This window comes from Podarcis gaigeae (genome assembly GCF_964106915.1).
Source record: "Podarcis gaigeae genome assembly, chromosome: 17".
Classification (NCBI taxonomy): domain Eukaryota; kingdom Metazoa; phylum Chordata; class Lepidosauria; order Squamata; family Lacertidae; genus Podarcis; species Podarcis gaigeae.
Window position 1 is genome coordinate 1,021,470 of NC_139694.1, and position 16,813 is coordinate 1,038,282.

Consider the following 16,813-nt stretch of genomic DNA (forward strand, 5'->3'; position numbering starts at 1 on the left):
TGCACACTTACAAGCAGTATCCTACCAAACTGAACACCAGTTGCTGAGGAATAATAATTAGCACGAGAAGGCTATTGTGCACATTTCTTGCTTGTGAGCTTCCCATAAGCATCTGGTTGGCTGTTGTGAGAAAAGGATCCTGAACCTTTGGTCTGATCCAGCAGGGCTCTTCTCTCTCTCTCTCTCTCTCTCTCTCTCTCTCTCTCTCTCTCTTTCTCTCTCTCTCTCAATTACAGTGGTACCTCAGGTTAAGTACTTAATTCGTACCGGAGGTCCGTACTTAACCTGAAACTGTTCTTAACCTGAAGCACCACTTTAGCTAATGGGGCTTCCCGCTGCAGCCGCCGGAGCACAATTTCTGTTCTCATCCTGAAGCAAAGTTCTTAACCTGAAGCACTATTTCTGGGTTAGCGGAGTCTGTAACCTGAAGCGTATGTAACCTGAGGTACCACTGTAAGTCTGACCTGCATGTCCATGAAAACTGCAACAAGTATTTAAGGTAATGTGTGAGAATGCGCTGAGTGTGCTATGACACGGAACCAGGTGAGACAGGAAGCTTATCCAGCATGACATTGATAGAGGGACTTGAAGGAAAACCTCACCAAGAAGGAGAAGAAGAGGGCAGCTGCTGAGAGGAAGTGCCAGACATCATGATCGTCAAAGAATCCCAGAAGGATACACGGGCGGTTTATCTCTCGGGACTCTGCGGGAGTTTCCTACAGAAAAGATGGGTGCAGGCAGTGAATTCCAGCTCGGTCTCAAAAGTTCTGTCTTTCTGGTGCTGTAGAGAAATTTGTACCACATGTGTGCTACCCACCCCCCAGAAACAGGGGGGGAAATATTTGGGGGGAGTGAGGGGGATATATGCCACCATGCCTTCAGCAGATAATCATGACTTTGGAAGAGGCCTTGTTAATAATTCTTCAGCAAACCATTGGCAGTATCGTATCCCCTGACTACTGGGGCTGACTAGGATACAGGCGACTCCATTTACACGTGGGTTATGTTCTGCCCCCCTGCATGCAGAAGTGAAATAAGGAGGACCCCACGGCGCCCCAACTCGTGAGGAGACCTTCCCCAGAGCCTAAACAGGATAATATTATTAATAATAATAATAATAATAATAATAATAATAATAATAATAATAATAATAATAATATTTATTTATATCCCGCCCTCCCCAGCCGAAGCCGGGCTCAGGGCGGCTAACAACAATAAAACAGTACAAAAGTACAGCACAAACAACACTTTAAAATCATTCATTATAAAATTAATTAAATTCAAGCCACTGGCAACCAATTGGGCTAGAGTTCTGTGAGGATTACCAAAGGAGGGAGTCAGGCTGTGCCCTGACCAAAGGCCTGGTGGAACAGCTCTGTCTTGCAGGCCCTGCGGAAAGATGTCAAGTCCTGCAGGGCCCTAGTCTCTTGGGACAGAGCGTTCCACCAGATTGGAGCCGCGGCCGAGAAAGCCCTGGCTCTAGTTGAGGCCAGCCTAACCTCCCTGTGGCCTGGGACCTTCAGGAAGTTTTTGTTTGAAGACCGTAAGTTCCTCCGTGGGACATACCAGGAGAGGCCGTCCCATAGGTCCTCTTTGGGCTCCGGGGAGCGTCTCCTCACAAGCCAAGAAGCACACTGGGGCTTTTGGGCTAACAGCTGATGCACAGGAACTGTAGCAGCAGCAGCAGCAGCTTTCCTGTGCACCAGCTGTTAGCCAAGAGGATGAAGAGCCTCAGCAAAGCCCCGCTGCACCTCCGACTCATGAGGCAGAGCTTTGTTAAGGCTCTTCAAGTCTTTCCCCCCACTTCCGGGTTTCTGGGGTCGTGTGGTTTTAATATGTGTTAATGGGGTGGGGGGAGCCTGTGCAACAGCTCTCATTGCTTGCAACACTATTATTCCTGTAGTGCTTGGGGAGAGGTGAAGTTGTAAGATTATCACTTCCATGGATGTCCTGTGCATTTGGCTGCAAACCCCACTCATTCCTGCAATCCTGAATATTGGGTACATTCTATAAACCTTTTCACAGACCTCCCAGGAGCATGAGGTGGACAACTATGCATAAATAAAGGGCAGGTTCTGCACAACTGGTTCTCATTAATATTTGGCGTGTCGCAGCATTTGAAACAACACAGAAATAAAACGTTGCCCAGGAGCTTGAGGTGTAAGTCTGAAGACAGGGATTCAAATTGGAAGGCAGAGCAAATAAAGAGTTACAGCAACCAGGCTGCTCCCTCCAATACCTGCAGCTGTTTACTGCAGTAAGTCTTCAAGACTGCAAAGGCCATGGCAAGCAGATGGTCCTGGAAGGCCTTGCCCATCTAGCCTAATGCCTGGCAGCAGTTATTCAAGATCTCCAGCACAACTCTTGCCAAATTATTTTCCCAAGATCTTTAACAGAAGAACAGAACAGAATTTAACAGAAATTCCATGGATTGAACTTTAAGCATGTGGCTCATTTGCAGGTTTCTATTATTATAGGGCTGTGGGGGGTGGCTTTGGGCAGTTAAGATCATTTTGGAAATTTGTGAGGATTGCAAGCATTGGAAAGCTTGGAGGAAACCAATTTCGCACTGTATTTCTAAATGTATGTATTTTGTGCCTGAAGCGCAAGAGAGGGCAACAAATGAGGAAACCTACCTCCCAGCTGCTAAGGTTTTGGAAGAAGAAATAAAGGGCTGCAGCCCAAACCACGGCTGTGGCCACGATGCAGAATAGAGGGATGAGCAGAAGTCTCTCTGAGCTGCGGAGCTGAAAAGGGAAAAACCTTAAAATAATCCCCTCAAATAAATGATATTTGAGCAGACAATTCCCAGGAGAACATTTAAGCCAAAGGGGTGCATCATAAAGACTTTGATCCCCACCCAGTGGCGTAGCGGGGGGGGGGTGCAGGGGGGCCGGCCGCACCGGGCGCAACATCTGGGGGGGGGCGCTCGCACTCGCAGCTCTCTGCCCCTACCTGGCTCACTTGGGTTAGGGGGCGCAAATTACTTGCCTTGCCCCGGGTGCTGACAACCCACGCTACGCCACTGTCCCCACCCAAACAAATCGCTGCTGCTGCTTCTTTTTTGCCAGTCATTGATTTGAACCTAGAGTGATAGAAATGTGCTTCAATTTGCTGGAAGTTACTTTTCATACGGTGGTGTCCTTGGCAATGCCAGCTGCCAGATGGCCATGGGAACCCCACATTCTCCCATGGCTACGGGAGAGTTACCCTGGAGGAAGAAGAACCAGGTGTTTGGTCCTGCCTCCTGTCCAAGTGCAGTGCTATTCTAAGGGTTAGAATAGCCTCCTGGAACCACAGAAAGCTGGAATTCATAGCAAGGGATTTACCTTTTCAACAGGAATCCAATAATCCCCATGACATCTACGGTGGAGCCTCAGAAAGTAAATCTATCACTAGAGTGGGTGTGCAGGAGGTAATTATAGCCCAGCAAAATGTTCAATCTAAAATTGCCTTCTTGCAAATATGTGCTATGACATAATATGGGAGATAGCACTTTGACACAAATTGACAGAATACAAAATAGCAAAAGGTGGCAAAACATGAAAAATTTAATTTAATGTGGTTATTGGTCAAAAATAACCCCAAAAAATCAGCCCCCCCCCCCAAATTCCCAGTCTTCTTGGAGAGGGTATTTGATACAGCTTTAGTTTTAGTAACTCTCTCTTTGGGGAATCTATCACACAGATTGGGGACTATGCTAGTTTGTGTGTTCAATGACATCCATACATTTGTAAAGCGGAAACTCAATAAAACTTATTATCAAAAAGACGTGAGAAACAAGCCCTGCGTTGCTATAGTTTGGCACAAGACAGGTAGAACTGGCAAGCTCACACAATGCATCTTTCGGGCTCGCGTATGAAAGCTAGCTGTTAAAGTTCTCACAATCATGACAGAAAAGAGCTGCAGGTGATACTCCGTTACCTTCATGATGACGTAGAAAGCAAGATACAGCAGAAGATTGCAAATGAAGATGCCCAGCATGTAGGAGGCGAAGTCTTTCGGCCGATATACCAATCCAAAAATGGCACTAAGAAAGGAAAGGGACAAGGATTATGTTATCCAAGGTGCGGGGCCCCCATAACGTGCCATCCTGATACATAGCTCATGATACCAATATCACCGGCCACCCACACTGCACATACTGAAGAGGGGTGCTGCCATCTTGCAGGTCAAACATATAAGAAGATACTTGCATAGAATTAAGGAGCAACTAGTACTTAGTGTAATTGGGTCTCCTTTTACAGCATTGGGACCTCCAGCCATGGGCCAGTTTGCAGGATCAGGCCCCTCCGAGTGGCTGACGAGGGAACTCTGAGCAGACTCCACCCATCTGCCAAACATGTGGTGCCATTTGACACCTGTCCATTACAAACTTCACATGTTCCGTATTTTACATGCAATTCTCCCCAAAACTAAGGGGAGATTGAATGAAAAATGCATAAAATAGATATAAAATATATTTAAATGATGTATGCAATATTTGCTTTTTTGGCTCTGGCCCTGCTCACCATTCAAAGCCCTAGAAGGCCGACCAGGTCTGAATCCAGTCCTCAGGCTAAAAGTGACTCCCCCATCATGTGTTTAAGGGAACTTAGGTTTCTCCACTAACAATAATCAGAGTGATATTTGGGAAATGTCTTAAATTTATCAGGGGCCGGGGCTGGAGAGAAGAAGACAAAATGACCAGAGAGCAAAATCTTTACATTATTTCTAACCTTCCTGCTTCAAAAGTATATAAGAAACCTCAGATATGAGGGGGGAATTTCTGGGGCTAATCCATGTAAGACCATTCTGATTGTATTCCCTGAGCATGCGAAACATCCACAAAGCCCCCTACTTACAAGGACCAGTTGACTAGATTCCCAACAACAAGCAGGACCATTCTGTCCTAGAGGAAAGAAGCAAGAACCCTCGTGAGCAAACCAGAAATGTGTGTCAAGTCACAGTTGCCATTGCAGCTGGAGACTCAGAGGCCCAAGGGACAATCCAAACATACTAGACATTTTAAAACCTTGTCTGATAAACATCAGACCCATTGGTTTCAAAGGGAGAGAGTTAAGTACGTGCTTAACTTTGGGACAGAAAAATGCCTCACTTTGGGCTGGATTATCCTTTTGATTCCAAAATACCTGCGAGGTAACCTTAAAAATGTTTTCAGGTAACTGTTGATGCTTTGCAACTAAGCATTTACCAAAAAAAAAATTGAATGTTCTGAATACTCCACATAATTATGAGGTTATGTGCCTGGTTCAAATGCAATGGAAAACGATAGTTTCTGACTAGCGAACACGTCTGCAACCTTCCTCTTTTGTGGCCACAAAGGGGAAACAGAAGCTTTCATTTTTGGTTTTAAACAAATTAATGAAGAGCACCTCCTCCACGTCTTGTCTGATCTTTCGCAAAGAGGGAGGCAAAGGGAGGGAACAAGAGACAGCCCATGTTATCCTGATGTTCCAAATAAAATGCTTTTGGAGGAAAAATATTTCTAAAGACAGTTTTCTATTTAAGTTACATTATAGTCCAAAGGCTATTCTTCAGGAAATAAGGATTTGTTTTAAGTTTTTCATGTGTGCTAAAACTCAGTCTAAGTTTTTTTTTTTAATTGTTTAACCACATCAGTTAACAAACATGGATACATAGGCTATAATGTTATTATTTTAGTTAAATAAATTGTTTAAATTGTTATTAATGAAATGCTTCTTTTTCTCCTTCCAATAAAGTACAGCAGAAAAGTTGTCAAAATATAAAGTTAACTTATTAAACCTCACAATAATTTCATAATTATGTGTCTATGTATTTCTAATAGTATAGCCAAATCAGTAATTTTTGATATAATTGTAAAAACTACTCTGAAAATTTATTATTCCAAAAAATTAAACCTTCCTCTGGTTGTAAATATTAAGATGATACCAGCAAGAATGAATCTTTCTGTAAAAAATGATTTAAATCAAGTCTTACTGACTAGTGATTTAAATCGATTTGATTTAAATCAAATCCACCATGCTAAGAAGTAATCACTTTGCTAAAAAGACCACCTAGGGAGGTTCATGGCTGAGGTGACTTTTGAATCTCAGACTTTCTGTCTCAAAGTTTGTGCTCTTAACCATTGCAATGCACCATTTCTGCTGAAAAAGTTAACCAGCAAGAACAACTTCTCTTGTTCCATTCATTCCCCACTCCAAAATTCTGATTTCCATATGTTTTTGCTCCCCGCCAGGTCAATTGCTGACAACATAGACTTCCGCTCCACACTGATCTCCCTGGTGTCAGTCTCTCTTGGAGTTTGGCTGCAAAGATCCTGCCAGCACCACTCTTGCTCTGTATATGGTGAGTGTCTGGTCCTCTTTCAGTAAGTACGGATTTGAAATCTCTAAATTTATATAATAAGGATTAGGCATGATCTGATCAGGGACGCAGGTGGCGCTGTGGCTTAAACCACAGAACCTAGGACTTGCCAATCAGAAGGTCGGCGGTTCAAATCCCCACGACGGGGTGAGCTCCCGTTGCTCGGTCCCAGCTCCTGCCAACCTAGCAGTTTGAAAGCATGCCAGTGCAAGTAGATAAATAGGTACCGCTCCGGCGGGAAGGTAAGCGGTGTTTCCGTGCGCTGCTCTGGCTCACCAGAAGCGGCTTAGTCATGCTGGCCTCATGACCCGGAAGCTGTACACCGGCTCTTGGCCAGTAAAACAAGATGAGCGCCGCAACCCCAGAGTCGGCCACGACTGGACCTAGCGGCCAGGGGTCCCTTGACCTTTACCTATGATCCATTCAGAGTTGAGGACTTTCCTTTTGATAATAAAAGCAAGATAGCAATTTCTCTCTCACCCATGTTTGCATGCTCAGATGCAAAAGGGAATAAGCAGCTCTCCAAACCGGCCCGAGATGGCTAAAGAGAACAAGGGAAATACGTACCGTGTACATTGGCCAGCTGCACTGCTGGATGCAATCTGTGTAGAGGACCATAACCGCACGCTGGAAAATCCCAAAGTCTGCCAGAGATTGAGAGCACAGGGGATGAAAACCTAACAGAGCACAGCTCCTAGGAAGGAGCTACGTTTTATCTAAGGACACCGCCCACTCTACCATGACGATGTACCCTGCCAGGCGCTGATGATTTCTGGCCAGGTTCCATGCCAGTTTTGGTTGAGATCTCACCCAAAATTGTGAGATCTTGCACATTCAGCAAGATCGTGCCCCAAATAGACACGCTCTTGCCAAAAATCTGGCCTGGTAGTGCTGTTGTTTAATAGAGGAGTACAGCGTCTTGCTGGCATTGCTTATTTTACCGAGTTTCCAGCTTCTATGTGTTTCTGGTTTTATTGCTATTGATTGTGTTAAGGGTGCTGCATTCCTGCCCTCAGACCAGATAATGAAGGGCAGGTTATAAATTCCACAAAAACAAAGAAAACATCCCAGCGCTGTAAGGCAGGGGTAGCTAAGAAGCTGCAATCCAAATGTTGTTGGACTACAACTTCCATCAGCTCCAGTCAGCAGGGCCAGTGAGTGATCTGGCATGATGGAATCTGTAGCTCAAGAACGACTGTGCCGTAAGGCTTGCAAAGGTTCTTAGAATAATAATGTACAGTGGTACCTTGGTTCTCGAACTTAATCCATTCCAGGAGTCCGTTCAACTTCCAAAACAGTTCAGAAACCAAGGCACAGCTTCCAATTGGCTGCAGCAGCTTCCTACACTCAATTGGAAGCTGAAGAAGCCGCGTCGGATGTTCGGCTTCTGAAAAACGTTCACAAACCGGAACACTCACTTCTAGGTTTGTGGCGTTCAGGAGCTGATTTGTTCGGGAGCCAAGCCGTTCAAGGATCAAGGTACCACTGTGCAGTGGTACCTCAGGTTACATATGCTTCAGGTTACATACACTTCAGGTTACAGACGCTTCAGGTTACAGACTCCACTAACCCAGAAATAGCACCTCGGGTTAAGAACTTTGCTTCAGGATGAGAACAGAAATTGTGCAGCAGCAGCAGGAAGCCCCATTAGCTAAAGTGGTACCTCAGGTTAAGAACAGTTTCAGGTCAAGAACGGACCTCTGGAACGAATTAAGTACGTAACCAGAGATACCACTGTACTAATAATGTAATAGTGTTGTGAGCTGACTACTAGTTGACCTAATGTGGTACAAGAAATTGTTTCCAACCTGTTCTGAATGGAGTTGCATTCCCTCACATAAATCAGGTCTGCTGTTTGGACCCTGCTTGATCCAGAACCAATTCTTGATGGCCAGGGGGTGGAGTGGCGCATCCTGTTTCGCCACTTGAGCTGAAATGGGAAGTGCCACACTGCCCTGCCGCTTAATCCGTTCCGGAAGTCTGTTCCAAAACCAAAGCATTCCAAAACCAAAAGTCTGGAACAGATTAAGTTTGAGAACCAAGGTACCATTGTACATAGTTCCATCCTTATTTCAGACATTGTGATATACTGTGATGTTTAGCTGGTGATATATCGCGATGTTGAAAATCAGGTATTGCCCAGCCCTAGCCCAAGCTATTGACCTTCCCCTCAAGCGTTAGAAGAATGAACATCCCTCCTATTCTGGCTGCCAAGGCTTCTGCATGCTCAGCCCAAAGGGAAAGAGGATTCACATCAAGTGCTAGTTACCTGGATCAGAGACATCTGCAGCCAAGCGAAGCAGAAGAGAAAGGGAAAAAGATGCTAGTGAGAGGAGCATAACGGCACAGCAAAGAAGGATAAATGTATGTGCTGCCGTTGGAAAGCCCCCCAGCCCTCCAAATGCCCACTAAAGCAGAAGTCCTTACACAGACACACATCCCCCAACCTGCCTCCTCCCTGAGTAAAGGGCCACTGGCAGGAAGGTGAATAATTCCTCGCAAGCAGCCCAGCACCAGCATGCAGTTAAGTACATTAGGCAGAGGCAAAGCAATCGATATTGGTCATAATATTGACATGGAAGCATGGGAACGATTGTGGAATATGGATATAAATTTACAGCAGAAAAGTATATGAAAATTATATATTGTGGTATCTAACACTGAGTAAATTGGCAAAAATGTATAAATCTAAATCAAATAAGTGCTGGAAATGTAAAGAGAAAGAAGGTTCATTTCATCATATGTGGTGGTATTGCAGTAAAGTTGAAGCTTACTGGAAAATGATATATAATGAAATGAAAAGGATGTTTAAAATAACCTTTGTAAAAAAAAAAAAAACACACCAGAAGCTTTCCTTTTGGGAATTATAGGGACAGAGCTACCTAAAATGTATAGAAACTTATTCATGTGTGCTACGACAGAAGCAAGAATGTTATTTGCCCCAAAATGGAAAGAAGCAGAAGTCCCAGCAAAGGAAGAATGGATACAAAAACTTATGGAATATGCAGAAATGGTGAAACTTACCAGAAGAATAGAAATCAAGATAACAAACTTTTTATAAAAGAATGGAAATGGTTTATTGACTATTTACAGATAAATTGTAAACAGATAGGAACATTGGCAGGATTCTTGTAATAACCTGCAGTTTCATAAGAGTGTATATTTAAAGAAGATGAGTAAATGAGAAAATTAAGTTAACTTGGATATGCAGAAGATATTAAAAATAAATTTAAGGAACCGCAGAAAGAGGGGGAAGAAAGTCAAGTTTTGAAATGTCAAAATGATTGTAAAATTAGTGAAATGTATAAACTTGAAAAGCATAAATATATTTTTTAAAAAAGCAAGATTTCATAGGGAGTCAAGGTGAAACTCCCTTTATTTAATAGACCAGAAACAAACAGTATGAAGGGAATAAGCACCACTCCGATTCTATCTCTGGGGCTACAATCCTAAAGGTAAAAGGCTGAGCAGTTCCATGGAGTTCTAGGTGAATATATTTAGGAGGCCTGAAGTGTCAATCACCTGCCATCAAACTTACCTATCTTGAAACGGCCCATGTAGTAGATCTGGGTGCTGAGTCCAAGTGAGGCCACAACATGGATGACTGAGAAGAGGATCCAAAACCACAAAGCATTTTTTCCAAAAACCTGATAGCAGACAAAAAAAAGAATTATTGTGCATTATGTCCAGTTATGAAAAAGGTCTCCTTCTCTGCAATGAGAGGTTATAGATGCTCTACAGACAGGTGGCATTTCCCAAACCTATCTATGTCTGGTTGTTAGAATGGTTTGAAGATGTAGATACTCAAATAACCCAGAGTACAGAAACAGCCATCCCATGTCCCGGGACACCTTGCACCTTTTCCGGCATCTGCGACAAGCAGCCGAAGTACTGGGGAGAGACGTGCACCAAGGGTAGTGCCGTTCCCAAAGCAGTTAGAGCAAAATAATGGGCTTTAATCAGAGCACTTCTTTTGTATAAAGGGCCATGAGTGTTAGGATAGTATGGAAGGAACTGTAGCGGTTGTTTTTCTAATACTTGGCTGCTGCAGAAGCCGAGCCTAAAACCATGAGAATCCTGCAGAGCTTGAGAGTAAGGCTGCGCAGGCAATTTTGTTGCAGATGCTACAGCCTATTTGCCTTTGACCCCATTCTCAGAGCTCTCCCCCAAGTTTTGCTGCTTTGGTCCCTCTCTCTGAAGGGCAGAGGGTGTTCGAATACATGCATACCACTCCGAGCACAGCAAGGCAAATGACCACTGCGAAGGATGCGTAGGCAGAGTAGGCGCTGGCGTTGATGTCAGGGTGGCGGGTCTGGTAGAGCTTCAGCATGCACAGCCCTGCAATCATGTACATGAAGGAGGTGTCTGTCAAAGGAGGAGAAAAGGCAACAGATAGTTTCAATACATGGCCAAAATATATTTCTAAATATATTTGGCAAGGGGGAAAAAAGAGTATGAAATATTGATAGATGCAAAAGAAATATGAGGTTTTTCCCTGCTGGATATGAGACTATACTATGAGGCATCCTGTCTTTGTTGGTTGAAGGAATGGATGACATTAGAGAATTCACATATTCTAGATTTAGAAGGTCATGACAATATTTTTGGTTGGCACGCTTATTTATGGTATGAAAAGGTGAAAGTTCTTAAAGGGATTTACAAATCATATAATTAGGAAGAATCTGTATAGAGTATGGGATAAATATAAGAATATAAATATAAATATAAGAATTTGTTAGAGGTAAAAACACCACCTTGGCTCTCACCGTTGGAAAAAAAAGAATATGATAGAAGGATGGACAACTTAAAGAAATTTATTAAAACAAGAGGCATACTAAAAGAATTTAAGGAATTATCAGGAAAATTAACAACATGGATGCAATATCATCATTTAATGAAGTATTTAAGAAACATAGGATACAAGGGTTTGGGGAACAAGCTTCACAACTGGAGAGAGACCTGTTGGAATGTAAGGTAAAAGTGCTGTCTGGAATGGGAGACAAAAGATGAGCAAGTAAAATCCTCAGTGATCCAGTGGGCGATAGATATTGGTCATAATATAGACAAGGAAGCATGGAAATGATTGTGGAATATGGATATAAAATTTACAGCATGTTATGGACTAAGAGGAAAGTATATGAAAATGATATATCGATGGTATCTTACAAATTGGCAACAGTGGTACAGTATTACTGGCGAATCTTTTTCTAAGGAAGAAATCCTCTCTTTGCACCAGAGGGCGCTATCACCACCCCATTGTGGCTCGTAAGGTTCTTGTTGTTGTGAACTAAGACCACCACAGTGGGGTTCCTATTTTTTCTTCAAGGTAAGAGTTCTGGGCTCCCGTGGGTGTGGCCAAAAAAAATTGGGAAAATGTGACTGAAGGAGACTCTTTGTTCCACTACCCCAAACAACACATTATCTAAAGAATGTGGCCTCCGATCCCCCTGCCCCAGTTCTTAAGTTCTCAAAGCGACATCTCTCCCAAGCTACTATAGTGTTCAAATCTATGATCTCCCTAACTGAAAGAGAACCTCGAGTACACTGAAACCCAAAACATCCAGCCAGAGGCAGATTCAGGGGAGTGCAACCAGTTTGGTTACCTTGGGGGCAAGGCTGGGGCTGCTGCTGCAACTATGATATGTTAAAGGTAAAGGTAAAGGGACCCCTGACCATTATGTCCAGTTGTGACTAACTCTGGGGTCACAGCGCTCATCTCGCTTTACTGGCCGAGGGAGGCGGCGTACAGCTTCCGGGTCATGTGGCCAGCATGACTAAGCCGCTTCTGGCAAACCAGAGCAGCGCATGGAAACGCTGTTTACCTTCCCGCTGGAGCGGTACCTATTTATCTCCTTGCACTTTGACGTGCTTTCGAACTGATAGGTTGGCAGGAGCAGGGACCGAGCAACGGGAGCTCACCCCGTCACGGGGATTCGAACCGCCGACCTTCGGCAAGTCCTAGGCTCTGTGGTTTAACCCACAGCGCCACCCGCGTCCTCGAGCACACCCAAAACATCCAGCCAGAGGCAGATTCAGGGGAGTACAACCGGTTTGGTTGCCTTAGGGGCAACGCTGGGGCTGCTGCAACTACGATATGTTATGGAGCACCAAATTTTGGTGTCGCACGGGATGCTGCTGAAATTTGAGACCCCAAGATCCGCCACTGATTCGGCTATCCGAAACCAGTTCTTGGGGACTCTGTTCAAAACATCCATAGAAAAAGACAAACCTCTTAGCTCCTTGGCTAGAAGAAGCCGCCCACTTACCAAACTGGAAATTAGAGTAATTGGGGCAGACGTGATAGCAAGCGCTGAGGACACCTTCCATCATCAAAGCTATGCCCATGGCATAGAAGAGGCCAAAGTGCTTGGGAATCCCATATTCCTGAAATAGAGGGACCAGGAACAGTATCATACATTGGTAGTGTGCATATAAGCTTGGAAAGTGTCTTTCATTCAACACTGCAGACAAAAATCCATCTGTCTAACTAACAGTTTTGGCTGGATGTGACAACTGTGGTAGCAACTCTGTTTGAAAAATATCTTGCTCTTTTACACCAGACACCTTCATGAGAAGAAATGTAGTCTGCCATATACATCCTTATTTGTGCTACTGCTTAAAATGTTCAGCGTAAAATATTTACGCACTGCGGGTTGGAACCGATATATTGACAAAGATAAATAATTGTACAATTCAGTGGCAAGTTACTGTCTAATTAAGGCCATATGGTGGATGCAGATTGCCACTAAACACATAATATCTGCTTGAAAACTTATTGTATGACATGTAGCAGCCTCCGTAGGGTAGTAGCTATATGGTAAGCCCAACATTGCTATACTCTCACACCTAGTTGGAAAACCAAGGAAGCCCTGGAATGTCAATGTTAGGCTTACTGTGTGGCTGAAAACGTCAGATAATCACCCCTCCATGTGATTAGAGTCACCGCTAGGTATATCATCCAAAACCATTTTGAAGGCCTTATACTGTATACTGTTTTGGTTTCATAATTTTTGACCAGGCAATATGTTGCAAATCATGATGTTTGGAGTGTGCTATGCAAAAATCACAATGTGGGAGAAACTGTGAAGACAGCCAGTGCCTCTACATAGTTCCACCCTTATTTCAGACATTGTGGTATATCAGTATACTATGATGTTGAGCTGGTGACATGCTGCAATGTTGAAAACCAGATATTGCCCAGTCCTGGTCACCCCATGGTAACGCCCTCCCACCAGATGTCAAAGAGAACAACAACTACCAGACTTTTAGACAACATCTGAAGGCAGCCCTGCTTAGGGAAGCTTTTAATGTTTGATGTTTTACTGTATTTTAATATTGTGTTGGAAGCCACACAGAGTGGCTGGGGAAACCCAGCCAGATGGACGAGGTATAAATAATAATATATTATTATTATTATTATTATTATTATTATTATTATTATTATTATTATTATTATTTGTACCATTGTGTAGGCGTCTTTGGCTTCCAGGGAGCGTCTGTGGAGGATGTCTCTGCGCAAGACAATCAGGAGGAAGAGGAAGCCCAGCAGCAAGTGTCCCACATTGCTGAGGATGTTGTTAAAAGCACTGCAAAGAAGGAAATCTTATTAAATCTTATTTTTGTGAACGTTACCAGCCAAACCAGAAGTTCAAAAATGTAGAAACTTCTCCTGTACAGAATAGTCCATTTACAAACAGGAATAGATCACTATCTACTTCCTGATTGTAAAGGAAGGAGAGAGAAAACGTAAACCCAAGAAGTGGCCTGTGAGTCACCCACACCCACCTCAGGACGCCCAGGGGATGAGCACACAGGAAATTATAATAGCAGATGTCCTGGTTTCCAGTCACATTCACCACCTAGGAAGAGCAGTAGAGAAGGCGTCACTAGCAGTCTGAATGCACCATGCCAAAGATGATGAGCAAATGGAAAGGGAGGCAAAACAGCCTAAGAATGAAAAGCAGAACTGAAGACATGGCCTTCAAACCTCCTGCACAACCTGGCTACATTTCACTGTGGACAATGTAGCCTTCCTGACCTCAACATCTTAATGGTTTGAGAATGATGGTACGCCTGTAAGGGGATTGGCTGTGAGGACTAAGGACCAACCTCAGCCGACCTGACATTTGGAGAAAAGGTGGAGTTGTCTAAACAAGGGTCCCTATACCTTTAAAAAACAAGAGGTAACAGGGGATCCGGAGACCTAATTTAAATGTCATCCTCTCTGTCATTGGTTCTCTGGTATCCTCTCTATCAAAGGGGTAGCCAGTTAGCCATGACTTACAGCAGAAATTAAACAATAGTCTTGGAGCACTTCAGAGACTAGGAAATGTATTCTCCCATAACCTTTCATGGATTACCAAAAATTATAAGTCTGATGAAGAGGATTTTAGCCCCCAAAATCTTTTACCTTAGTAAATTGATCAAGTCATCAAGATGTTAGCACCAAGACGCGTTTTTGGTCCTAAGATGTGGAGTGAAGGCAGAAAACTCACCGTCTGGTACGTGATCACCAGCTGGATCACAGGCAGGGCATAGAAGACTGCTATTGTGATGATGTTCCTTCAGGATCAAGAGACCACAGGAAGAGAATAAATGGGCATAAGAAGATGCACACACATTTCCACCGAGTTTTAACCAACGGCATGTATTTTATCAGCTAAGAAAGGCAAATGGACCCTACAATTTGCCTGTACTGTAAACCCCATTATTTCCACACCGCCATACCAATCCTCCAATTTCAAGACTTCCTACTTCTTGACTGCTCATTTAAAACTTGAAGCTGGATCTTAGTGTCTTGAAATTTCTCATACAGCAATTTCTGTGTTGAGCAACAGCCAGGTTTTATAGGGTGTAGAACTTTCCCTTCCACTCCTAGATGACCACCATTCCACCTCCCTCTTCAGCTTCTCTACACATGCCCCAAATATCTTCTCGACGGAGGATGTCACTAATGCTGGATTTAGGCAGGCAGCTCTTATTATACCAAGAAAACCTTGGGTCATCTGCATGGCCCTAAAATTAAGATATAGAAGGCTGAGCTTTGGCTATCAGCTACGTACCAGAAATAAATGTTATATTTTTTGCTGACAATTCTCCGATCCTTCCTGGATAAATCTGACAGATATAGCAGTCTCTAAAAATAGAGAGAGAACAACTTTAAAAAAAAAATATTCTGTGACAGTTTATTTAAAGGCATGCAAGCTAGCAAAAGGCCTAGGACAGGACAGCTGCGCCAAGAACTTTTAAGAAGGAACTCAGGTAAGAATAGATGAATCACCATAGTGCTACCTTGAGCTGCTTTAGTTTTTGTTTGTTTGCTTCTGCAAAATCGGTTCCAGGTCATGTCTTTGTGTAGGTGGGTTTCTAAGGGGAAACACTTTAAAAAATTGCCGATTTATTACAAAAGGAAAAGAATAGTGGCATTGTGGGGGCAGCCATCTTTTGTTCTGGAAAGGATTCCACAACATGATGTACAGTCACTTCCTGGGAGCATTTTCCAAAGAGATATTTTACCATGCGGCCATGGAGCTGTTCTGAGCACCTTAAAATGTTAAACATGTTAAAAAGGCAAAAGTACTGCACAGATCTGTGTGTGGTTTGATCAATGGATTAGATGGGTTAATCGGCAGATCAATGTTCTGATCTGCGCATAGGCCAGGGATGCATGTGAACTGCGAGAGTTCGCTCCAAAATGCAGAATGCACTGGAACCCTCCTCATCCCTATCCTCAGGATAAGCACATGAAGAAAAACCTCCTCCCTTAAGGGCAGCACTCACATAATTTACCTGTGCATGTCCTGCACAAGCTTAGAAAGACATGTGCATTCATGCACTGAGACCATGAAAAAGAACAGGAGCACAGACACACAGGGAGCAAGAAAGAAGAAGAGAAGAGTTTGGATTTGATATCCCGCTTTATCACTACCCGAAGGAGTCTCGAAGCAGCTAACATTCTCCTTTCCCTTCCTCCCCCACAACAAACACTCTGTGAGGTGAGTGGGGCTGAGAGACTTCAGAGAAGTGTGATTAGCCCAAGGTCACCCAGCAGCTGGAAGCGAACCCGGTTCACCAGATTACGAGTCCACCGCTCTTAACCACTACACCACACTGGTGTGAAGGCAGAAATGGGGAACCCTTGGCGCTCCAGATGTTGTTGGACTCCCAACTTCCACCCGCATGTCCAATGATAAAGAGACAATAGGAGTCCAACAACTGCTGAGAGCAACAAGTCCCTTCATAAATAAGGACCCAGCCATGTGCACATCAGAGTCTTCTGCACTGCTGCTCTCACTTTGGTTATGGCACCAGCACTCACCAGATCAAGAGTAGCATGAAAGAGAATATTGCACAGCTTCAGACATCGGTTGCCTGCCCTGCACAAAGTGAGTGTGTGCCTGGGGTCCGCTTGCCACTTGCCTCTCACCCCACAGTCAAAGAGATAAATGGTACCCTCCATCTATAG

The 16,813-nt window shown here is 43.8% G+C and overlaps 1 protein-coding gene across 2 annotated transcripts in view; it reads right to left on the reverse strand.

Moving 5' to 3' along the window:
• Positions 1–16,813, reverse strand: part of SIDT1 (SID1 transmembrane family member 1) — a 44,327-nt gene that overhangs the window by 4,433 nt on the left and 23,081 nt on the right. Inside the window, exons 13-25 of one of the 2 annotated variants that reach the window (XM_083718820.1) lie at positions 15,411–15,484; positions 14,844–14,910; positions 14,134–14,207; positions 13,811–13,934; positions 12,615–12,732; positions 10,577–10,713; positions 9,887–9,995; positions 8,618–8,632; positions 6,916–6,992; positions 4,845–4,891; positions 3,925–4,030; positions 2,637–2,747; positions 603–716 (exon numbers count right to left, since the gene is read on the reverse strand). In XM_083718820.1, the coding sequence (XP_083574946.1) occupies positions 603–716; positions 2,637–2,747; positions 3,925–4,030; positions 4,845–4,891; positions 6,916–6,992; positions 8,618–8,632; positions 9,887–9,995; positions 10,577–10,713; positions 12,615–12,732; positions 13,811–13,934; positions 14,134–14,207; positions 14,844–14,910; positions 15,411–15,484 (1,173 nt within the window). The remainder of the gene's footprint in view (positions 1–602; positions 717–2,636; positions 2,748–3,924; positions 4,031–4,844; positions 4,892–6,915; positions 6,993–8,617; positions 8,633–9,886; positions 9,996–10,576; positions 10,714–12,614; positions 12,733–13,810; positions 13,935–14,133; positions 14,208–14,843; positions 14,911–15,410; positions 15,485–16,813) is intronic. The other variant, XM_083718821.1, reaches the window with a different exon arrangement.